The 11,270-nt window shown below is 41.5% G+C and overlaps 1 protein-coding gene across 4 annotated transcripts in view; it reads right to left on the bottom strand.

Moving 5' to 3' along the window:
- Window positions 1-2,908: 2,908 nt before the first annotated feature.
- The window catches only part of FAM171B (family with sequence similarity 171 member B), a 38,616-nt gene continuing 30,254 nt past the window's right edge, over window positions 2,909-11,270 (bottom strand). For all 4 annotated transcript variants that reach the window (XM_077181130.1, XM_077181126.1, XM_077181127.1 and 1 more), the window contains exon 8: window positions 2,909-11,029. In XM_077181130.1, the coding sequence (XP_077037245.1) occupies window positions 9,694-11,029 (1,336 nt within the window). In that variant the 3' untranslated portion in view covers window positions 2,909-9,693. The remainder of the gene's footprint in view (window positions 11,030-11,270) is intronic.

Raw genomic sequence — 11,270 nt, 5'->3', positions numbered from 1 at the left:
GGCCCGTCCAACCTGTGCCAAACAAACACCTCTGAGGGCGGCCCGTCCAACCTGTGCCGAACAAACACCTCTGAGGGCGGCCCGTCCAACCTGTGCCGAACAAACACCTCTGAGGGCAGCCCATCCAACCTGGGCTGAACAAATACCTCTGAGGGCAGCCCGTCCAACCTGTGCCAAACAAACACCTCTGAGGGCAGCCCTTCCAACCTGTGCCGAACAAACACCTCTGAGGGCAGCATGTCCAACCTGTGCCAAACAAACACCTCTGAGGGCAGCCTGTCCAACCTGTGCCAAACAAACACCTCTGAGGGCGGCCCGTCCAACCTGTGCCAAACAAACACCTCTGAGGGCTGCCCTTCCAACCTGTGCCAAACAAACACCTCTGAGGGCAGCCTGTCCAACCTGTGCCAAACAAACACCTCTGAGGGCAGCCCACCCAACCTGTGCCAAACAAACACCTCTGAGGGCAGCCTGTCCAACCTGTGCCAAACAAACACCTCTGAGGGCAGCCCACCCAACCTGTGCCGAACAAACACCTCTGAGGGCAGCCCGTCCAACCTGTGCCGAACAAACACCTCTGAGGGCAGCATGTCCAACCTGTGCCAAACAAACACCTCTGAGGGCAGCATGTCCAACCTGTGCCAAACAAACACCTCTGAGGGCGGCCCGTCCAACCTGTGCCGAACAAACACCTCTGAGGCCAGTGATTCCAGCCTGGGACCCAGCCCTAGCACCACGTCCCGTCTTTCCTTGAACACCTCTCTGGGCAGCCCGTTCCAATGTCTAACCACCCTTTTTGTGATTAAATTCTTCCTCATGTCCACGCTGAACCTCCCCCAGCACAGCTTAAGGCTGTGTCCTCTCATGCCATCACTTGTTACCTAGGAGAAGAGCCCAATGTTCCTCCACCGTCCTCTCGGGGAGTTGTAGAGAGCGAAAAAATCTCTGGATAAAATCTGTGGGTTAACAACCCCCAACTCCCTCACCTGCTCCTCATCACATTTGTTCTCCTGTCCCTGCACCATCTCTGTTGAAGTAATAAGGAAGTATTACCTAGCTCAAATTTCAATTAAAACCCACCACATCAACAGAAAATTGGTGGGTTTTGCTAGGTTTGTTCTTTTGGCAGTCTGGAGAGATGGATTAGGTCACTGGAGAAATCGGTGACAGGAATATAAACTGGGAGTGGGACTATACCCTTAATTTAAATTTAGTTTTAAACACTGATTTAAATTTATTAAACTGAATTTGCTACACTAAGATTACTCACCTTCTCTCATATAATCACACAATTAATATTTTCCCTGTAAATCAGTTTAAGACTCTTACAAGGCAGAGAATGACAAATGCGTTGATCAGGGAGAAATTGATGAAGAGGATGTTTGTCCCATATGTCAGGAGGTGTTATTAAGGAAAGTGTTTCAGTTCCCTTAGTACAGGTTAGGCATAAAATTTGTTCTCTGACTTGCTACACTTCTAATAACAGAAAAAAATTCACAAGAAAAAAATACCTGACCATTGTTACAACCCTTTTGCAATCTGGGAAAATGTGGCAATCTTAGAAGCTAAAATATGGGTGGAGAGGAAGGAGGAAAAAAAAAAGCGGGAGACTACTTAGTATTGCTATGTGATTTCTCTTAATTTTGGAGAGATTAGAGAAATTGGAATTCATTTTCTGCAGATATATCTGTGGTAATGTTCACATTAAATACATAAAACTTTGGGCAAACCACCAAGATGAACTGGAGCGTGGCTCTGCAGCGAAGTGTCCACTTTACAGAGAAAAACATGCACTTCTTCTCATTCTAATAGAATTTAGAAAGTAAACAACTTGTGAATGCAACAGAAAAATCAAGACTGAACAGCCACTTTGGAAACCCTTGTGATAACTGCAGAGCATTTCCAGCATAGGAAAGCGCTACAATAAATACTTTTAAACCAGTATTTTGATAGTTTTTGAGTATATCTTATAGCTTGTCACTTACTTCTCTGCCTTAATGTAAGTAACTGACTGTGATGCCAAAAATCACAAGCCATACAATATTAAATGACAAAAAGGGCTTACCTTCAATGAAGGTCCTTCAGGTGCAAGTGTGGCACAATGCACACAATACAGGACTGACAATTTTAAAGGTGGAACAAATAGCACACTTAACAGAAATGATCCAATTAGAGGAACAGGTTATTAAGTAACCCCCTCCCCCTTTTGGTTCTACCCCCCTCTGAAGCCCGCTCCCAGCTTCTAGCCCCACATTTATTATGCCTACAGTATCTGGAAAAAACAAAACATCCTTGGTTCACACTAGGGGAAAGACTAATTAGGATTCCAGGAAGGTTAGCTTGCTGTTGTAAAATCTAAGAGAAAAGGTAGGAGAAGTACTTAAGTTAGTTAAGGAGCTATATAACTATATAATAGTAGTCTACAGAGCTACAAATTTATGAAAAATGTATAAAAAATAAAAATTTTGGCATCAACTTCACCTAGAGCATCTATGGCAAACAAAGCAAATGTTTTTAAACTTGCTCTTAGTGCAGTACATCTTCAAATGATTCTGTAGTATGTATTTGGATTGTCCTTTTCCAAATAAATAATTTAGCTATGACTTTATCACAAAGGGCTGAAAACTCTTTAAGCTAGCTACTTAATCTGCTGATGTGCTCTTTTTTGTTTGCAAGGAAATTGTCTCCAAGGTCCAGCTGAAGACTACAAGAAGTTTTTCTTCACAAGAAACAGAATAGAGAATGTGACTCTATTAGAATTGGTAACCTGAAGGAGGATGACATTCTTTTGTCATGGGAATTATGATGATGACAGAAATACCTTAATGATATTTAGAAAAAAGTGTTGAGAGATGTCCCTAAACAACATATGACTTCAAAGATAAACAAATAACATTTCAGGCATCGATAACTTTTTCAAATTTTTATTATATTGCATAAGCTGTAACATTTTACAAACCTTAGTTACATTTTCAGCAACAGATACACTGATACTGTAGTAAATACAGAGATGAAAAGACACCTCTGACAAAATATAAAAAGGTAGAAATACTTAAAACCAGGATGCCGAATATCAAGAATGTTTTACATAAACAATATCCATACTAGAGAGTTTTTGAAAATAATTGCTGAGGTCATGAAGCGTTTGTTGAATGTGAGGCTCCAGAATTCAAGGTGGTGAGCACAGTCAGGGCCATGAGTTCACCTGCCTTGCAACCCCCAGAGCCAGGCTTTGCACGAGTAACATGCTCTAATGAGCACTAAAAACTGCCTTTCTACACAGTGACATGTAAAAATAGTACTGTTCTAACGTGGACTGAAGTGCAATGAGTGCTTCAAAGGAACTAAATCCATTACCTAGGGAATAAAGTACCAGGATGTTTTGGGGAGGGGTAATATAGGAATGTTCAGTAAGTCCTAAAACTGACTGAAAATATTCATTTGGTAAAACAGTTTTCAGGCTGAGGGTGCTAGCAAAACAAGAAATGACAGAGGTTTGCCCTGTCAGTCTTAAAAAAAGCTGAAGCTTTTTATTTTTTCAGAACACAATGAATACTGCTTTTGAAAGGAAACGAAGCTCAGATTCAAGTCATTTAAATCACCTTTCATATAAACTCTTTAACAGAAATGTAGCTGCCTACTGTTAGAAGTGTGGCACAAATTAGTACAAATTACTATAAAAGAATGCTCATCTTTAGCTCTGTAGGCATAGTACTGTGTTTTCATAGTACCACTGAATTTAAAAAAAAATAAAAAGCTATTAAAAACCAATGCAAGTTAGGCTCCAAATTGAGATAAAAATTGGTTCTAGAAAATAAGAATTACGTACCAATCTCCATACAATTTCTGCTGCTACTGACAAGCAAAGTTAGCAGCTGAAAAAAGAACTTTTATCATTGTAAGTGTTTATATATAAACATATGTTAATTTCATTTTTTTAAGTTAATATCCCAGTCAGTTTCATACCTGTAAATCCAGTGACTTAAGATGCTTGCACTTGACACACAAAGTTGAATCAGATCCCATATGAGCATTTTTTAAAGACACTACTGTTCAGATTGCTAAAGATATATTTTTTTAATTTCTTTTCAAACAAAAAAATCAAAACTAGGTTTTACAACAACTACCATCATCATCAACATGCAGAAGTCAGTATTCCAACATAAAAAGCACTAGATCTGCCTCTTAAAATATTATAAAAGCTACGTAATTGTATGAATTCAGGGGGTTTTGGCTAACAGAAAATAAAACCATAATGTGCTTTTCAGATAGTCAGGTGTCCCACTGATAAAATAAGTCTGATGAAAGAGAAAGGCACTTCAGCAGGCTAATTTATCTCCAGATTTTCCTAATGTAAAGCACTAAACAACAGATGTAGTGCACTGCCTTTTCATCTGCACAGTGTTTGATCAGAAGTGTTGTGAAACTTTGTCACTTTTTAACTAACAAGAATTTATACTGGTGCCAGTTCATTTCATCCTCTTTGGTACAAATCACTGCATAAAAACAAAGGAGACAACTAAACATTCCTACATCCTGGATTATTTTTGGTGTGTCACCTCTAGCTTTATGGTGGTAAATAATGTCCCTAATCAATACATAATTTTTACTTTCAGGTTTGTAATACCAGAGCTCTATTTTCTGATTGCACTAGAAGGACTTTTTTTCTCTTAATCAAATGTGATTTTTAAGCAATTCCCCCACCTTTTTTTTTTCATCTAGCATTTGGTAATAATCTAAAAATTACTGTCAATGAGCTTGCACTTAAAACTATATGTACATAAATAAGAGCTTTTCTTGCAAAAGCTGCCAGCTCAAGGAGTGCCTTGTGAAGAACTGAGACATAAGTGTTGCAAACATTTGTGTTCTTCAGAAAGAATTGATTCCACCAAAGCCCAAACACATATCAGTTTGCAAACTAGCATCAGAAAGAAGCTATCCTTTCCAATTTTCCTTATTCGTTCCCCTCTCCTGTGTCCTCACAGACATTTCTCCCTTCTTATTCTCAAGGTAAGCAACCTGCAGATTCAAAGAAGTAAAACCCTCTGAATGTTTCCCCAGCCTTTCCAAGAGCTGTGTGCCACAAATCCTTGCTAATTTTTGTATAGGCCTAATTCTGGCACCGGCATTTTATCAGTCTGTTAATGCCACAAAGAGCCAACAGAAAAAAGTCTTAAAAAATAAATTCAGGGACTCCTATAAATTCATATGCTGAAATCATATAGAGAAATAGAGAAAACCATAAGTTTGTGATACTTCACTGTGACATTCTGTCTTCTCCACAGGTTACATATCACATAGAATGTTTTGTGGAATTAAAATTTTTAGAGCTCAGCATAGTCAAATTCCTCCTTTTAATGATCTAAAGCCAAAAAGAATCCTAATCTCTAGCAGGCAATACAGGTTTTTCCAGAGCATAAATTCCAACATACAGCTGGAATGTGAAGACTGATATATTTGGAAATATTCTGTATGAATTTAAATCTTAATAATTTTAGTGTTGGATTTCTAATCCCTTTTCTTTAACAGCCAGACACCTACTCTGTCAGAGAATGAGAACAATGGAGTGCCAAACTTGTTTCCTTTGAACTCACATAAATAAAGCCATTTATAGTAGTCTGTATTTTTTAATGATACAAGTAAGTTTGAGAAATTAGGTCTTTTTGGTATATACAATGAAAAATGCATTTAAAAAATCTGAAATATTACTGTAGGTGAACAAAATTTCAAGTAAAGACATATGAACCTGATATGAATTCCTCAAAACCATTAGCTTGTCAGGGATTTTCTATTATGTTCAACAGAATGTATAGTAATCTCTTGTTGAAAAGGGAGCCATCAGAACCAATGCAACTCTGCAAACAGGGCAATATTGAACCTCAAGGGCAGCTTTCAGAAGAAATGTGCATATATAAATTGATTCCTACTAATGTATACAACAAAGCAAAGGATGATGTGATCAATATCTGGGCCTAGAAAGTCATATTAAAAAATCCAGTACAACTGTACATTAAAAAAACAAAAAGTTCTTGTGAAAAAGTATTTGGTATTGGACAACAAAATTCATGTTACCTAGAAAGAGAACCAAAGGCATGCTGATATGACAAGCCATGTTCACATCTGAAACAGATGAATTAAACCTCTTTTTTCTTGAGGCCAATTTAATTACAGACTTATATACACACTGTAGTGGTTTGGCCCTGGCTAGATGCCAGGCACCCACCAAAGCCACTCTTACCAAAAGTGGACAGAGGAGAGAAAATCCAATGAAAGGTTCCTGAATTGAGGTAAGGCCTGGGAGAGATCACTCACTGAATACTGTCACAGGCAGAACAGACTCACTCACCTTGGGGATATTAACTGAATTTATTACTGACAAAACCAGAGCAGGAGAATGACCAGGGAAATAAATCTTAGAAACACCTTCCCTCTACCCCTCCCTCTTTCCCAGCTCAACTTCCTCCCCACAGCGACACAGGCAGACAGGGATGGGTCAGTTCACCCTGTGTGGTTTCTGGGACAGGAATGGGTCAGTCCACCACGTGTGGTTTCTGGGACAGGAATGGGTCTGGGACAGGAATGGGTCAGTTCACCCTGTGTGGTTTCTGGGACAGGAATGGGTGAGTCCACCACGTGTGGTTTCTGAGACAGGAATGGGTAAGTCCATCACAAGTGGTTTCTGCCACTGCGCAAGGACAGAAGTCCTTCCCCTGCTCCAGCACAGGGTCCCTCCCACAGGAGGCTGTTCTCCATGAACTTCTCCAGCTTGAGTCCTTCTCAAGGGCAACAGTTCTCCACAAACTGCTCCAACATGGCTCACTTACTCTTCCACAGGGTGCAGTCCTTCAGGCACAGCCTGCCTCCAGTGTGAGTCCCCCACCAGTACTTCCAGCATACCTGCTGCAGCACGGGCTCCTCTTCTCACAGCTCCTGCCAGGAGCTTGCTGCAGCAGAGGTTTCCCATGTTGAGGCATACTCCAAAGGCTGCAGGTGGATATCTGCACTCCAGGGGTTGCAGGGGGACAGTTGCTTCACCATGTGTTTTGTTAGTGGGGGTAGGAGAGGTCTACAGGGATGAGAAGCTGCCAGAAGCTTCCCCGATGTCCAGCAGAGCCAATGCCAGCAGCTCCAGGACAGAGCTGCTGCTGACCAAGGCTGGGCCAGTCAGAAATGATGGTGACATTTCTGTGATACCAGATTTGAGAAGGAAAAGGAGTTGTTGTGCAGGTGTAATTGTGGCCAGAGAAGAGCAGGGTGAGAACATGTGAGAGGAACAACTCTGCAGACACCAAGGTCAGTGCTGAAGGAGGAGGAGGAGGTGCTCCAGGCATGAGAGCTGAAATTCCCACCTGTGATGGTGATGCCCATGGATACTGGGTGTGGCTGAGCTGGAGTTCATTCCCCATAGCAGCACTGGGCTTTGCCTTGGGAGCTGGAAAGGTGCTGATAACACACCAGTGTTTTGGCCACTGCTGGGCAGGGCTGGCACAGCATCAGTGCTGACTCTCAACATTCCCTGCCAACCAGCAGGCTGGGGGTGGGCAAGGGACACATCTAAGCCAGCTGACCCAAATTAACCAAGGGGATGGATATTCCATACCATGTGACATCAGCTCAGATATAAAAGCTATGGACAGGAGGAGGAAGTGGGGGTATTTGTTACTTACAAGGTTTGCCTTCTGGAGCAACCACTGCAAGTCTTGAAGCCCTGCTTCCCAAGAAGCAGCCACACATTGCTTGCTGATGAGAAGTAGAGAACAAACCTAAACCTATTTTTTATCTCTTTATGCACATGCAAATTTTTGCTTTTGCCTTAGCAAACTGCTTATCTCAATCCAGGAGTTGCTTTCCATCTATTTTCTCTCCCCTGCCCAACTGGGAAAGGGGAGCAATAGAGCAGCTTGATGGGCACCTGGCATCCAACCAAGGCCAATCCACCACACACACACACCTATCTCAGACTTAATTTGCACTTCCATACTTGTGAATTCAATAGGAACATTTTGTTCATGAAGCAAATGCTCGCTTTGCACTGATGCATTGCTGGTACCATCCTGGTTACCTTCCATATTCTTCTAGAAACACCAACAGACAACTGACAATCCCAACACCACAGACATATTTCACAGTAATATTTCCTGAGTAAATATTCCCAGAAGCCCAGCTGCATAGGATACTTCCCAACTCTTGAGTGCACTACAGGGCAGACAACCAAGCACCACTCACCTCACGATTCAAATACAGGCATTGTATGTTTGGATCTTGGTACAGACCCTTAACCAAGCTCTAAGGGAAATATTTATAAAGCCTTTTTAGGATGATTTATAATCAAACTGCCAAAGCCAAAATGCTGGAACTTATTTCACCAGGGAAACAGCCTCAAAGCCACAGAAATACATTCTGTTCACTATATGAAGCACATTAAGAGATGCATCCATTTTTCTGTTAGCCAAAGTTGAAATGATCACTTTGACAAGATGAACATTAAAATTAAAGAATATTCTGATGGCCTTTCCTTCCTCTATATATATCTTAGTTACAATTCATGCATTCATGACTTTTGGTAAATTTAACTCTAAGATGAGTCATAAATAGTATTTATATTGCATTATAGACCAAATTTTTGCAATCTGCTGTCTCATGCTCATAACCCTCCCCCCCAACTTTTAAAGCCTGTTTAACTCCTCTGCAAACCTAGACAAAAGCAGCTCAGGCTGGCAAAATGTAGGCACATAAACCTCAAATGATCTCCCATTGTTTTAAACATAAAATAAAAAGCAACAGTGCCAAGCTTTCCTGCTCAAGAAACTCTTTCCAAGGCTTCATTTGTCTAATCCTGCACACTTCTTCATCATGGGCCAAACTCTCACTTATAAATAGGCAGAGATTCAAGGCTATATTCTGGAGCACAGCTGGCCCAACAGCATAGAGAAGATGTTCACTGACAAAGAAGCCAAACAAGACACTGGGATCAGGAGTAGCTGCAGCTCCAAATGCTACCAGAACCAGTCCTTTTCTGCAAAGCAGATCTTTACAAAACAGATGGGCAACACCTTAAGGTAGTGGGGACCATGAACTGCAGTGGCCACACTTGTACACTTCCCCCAGTGTTGTATAGAATTGCACATGGATGGGCACACAGGGAGGGCAGTAATGCTATAGAGCTCTGCTGATAAATCCAGCACAGCTCATCTGCTGGTGTCGTGGGACCAACGGATGAAACATTTCACATTGTACAAAGGAGTAGTAACAGACAGCTAGAAAAGTTCACATATAAAATACTGTACAGATGGTCACGTTGGTTAGGAACAAGGCTAGGAATGGCTTTAACTAGGCTACCATTGCATGAGCAACAAGTACAAAACAATTAAACCATGTGCCTACATTTCTCACTGTGCATTCCCAAAGGTGTGTCCAAGAATGACAGGCTAAGTAAAATGTGGGCCTTCCTCATACTGCCAGTAAAATTAGGAACTGGAAAAGTTTAATAGTAGCATTTCCCTGTTTTCAATTCACATGGAACATCAGTTGCCCAGCTGAAGTTTGGTAACTCAATCTATATGTTAAAAAATGAAACTTTTCTTGATACTAGAAAACAACATTTCCCTTGTAAACCCAACACTGCAGAATTACAGAAGCAGGCAAGAGATCAACAACCAGCAGGGAGAGCAACAGCACAAAGCACATTGTGTTTTAATTTATAGGAATAAGCGGCCTCTCCTCTCTTTTCTTCCAGATATTGGTTTTGCTATCTCTTTTCATGAGAGGTGGTCTATCCCTTTTTTTAGCAGAAGGGATACCAGATTCATGACTTCCTGGCAGAGATTTTTTCCTTAGACCTTCCTCATTATGTTGTTCTAGGACTGGCCCGTTCCCTCCTTCCATAATGTGTCTCACAGCCTGGTCCTCTGGAGTGCAAACAGTGGTCCCACTTTCACTGCTACTCAGATCCAGATCTTCCAAGTAAAGAATCTTAGAATGTGGCATACTTTTAATGAAAGTTTTCTCTCTCTCCAGTTTTCTGTTAGGATGATGCTCATTCATGTCCACACCAGAGTCCAGACTGGTATCATTACTCTCAGTTTTTTTGCCCTTTTTCAGATCTATGAAAGAATGCCTCACTTGAGCAATTGGCTTCCCATCCAAGGACACAAACCACGCTCGAGGATGCGGAGATGGTTTTCCTTTAGAGAGCTCCAGCAGTGTTTGCTCTGAAATCCCTTGAAGTTCAGATGAAAAGGGAGTCATTACCACTGCCTCATTCAGTGTCCCAGGAACAGAGACAGATTCCAGCAAGCTGTTGGTGTACCTGCCCCAGTTGGATGCTTGGGAAGGCAAGCCCTCTTCACCATCCAGGGCACTGCTCTCATCTCTGCAGGCAGAAGGCTGGGGATGAGAGTGCACTGGCATTTTGGGGAGTGTTTGCATGTAACTGTCCCGATTCACGGGCTCCATCATGGGGCCGTACACCAGCTGCCCTTTCCTCGGCAAAGTTGCTGATTTAGCAGGATGCAGTTGTTCTGGGGAGTGGAAAAGGTCTGAGGTTTGAAGAATAGCAATAGGCTGATTGTAAATATGCATTAGATGTTCTGGGATATGGGAAAGCCCATACATCTCCTCTTTCAGTGAAAGGTACCTGTTTTGGTCTGGAATGTCCCTGGGAGCCTGGGAAAGAGTACTGTTACTGTGCTTTGGCTGCTGTAAAAGCCTCACTCCAGCACTAGGCTCCACTGAATGGGCTGAATTTCCTGCCTGACCAGTCTGACAGGATGACTGATAAGAAGCATCCTCTGGGTAGATTTTAAAATTGTCCTGTGATTTTCCATCTTCTGTGTCCATGGACAGCCTCCTTTGAGGACTGTATGAAGAAATCTTAGGTGCATATAACTGTGACTTATCCTCCAGCTTTAAAGTCCCTTTGACAGCACTGATGTGATTTATGTGAGTTGTTGATGTTGTCTGGTCTTTTTTTATGACCTCCAGCTTGGTTGAGTTTTTTTCCTTCTTCTGTGTCTGACGACATTTATCCCTATGCAAAAGAGAAGCAAGGTGACTGCAGAGAATATTAGGAAATACTGGACTGTTGACTACCAAAGCTGGAGGTTAGACTTTGGTTAAGAAGTTGTGGTGTAATTTGACATCATTAACTTAAAATTAAGTTCTGTAAGAACTATAATTTTAAAAAAATATTAGGTTACACATTACAGTTTAGCTAAGAAAACAAGTCTTAACCTCAAAAGACTATTTTATCAGCCTCAAATTCCACTCAT

Source organism: Agelaius phoeniceus, chromosome 7 (genome assembly GCF_051311805.1).
Source record: "Agelaius phoeniceus isolate bAgePho1 chromosome 7, bAgePho1.hap1, whole genome shotgun sequence".
In the NCBI taxonomy this organism is placed as follows: Eukaryota; Metazoa; Chordata; class Aves; order Passeriformes; family Icteridae; genus Agelaius; species Agelaius phoeniceus.
This window is presented reverse-complemented; position numbering and strand designations above follow the sequence as displayed.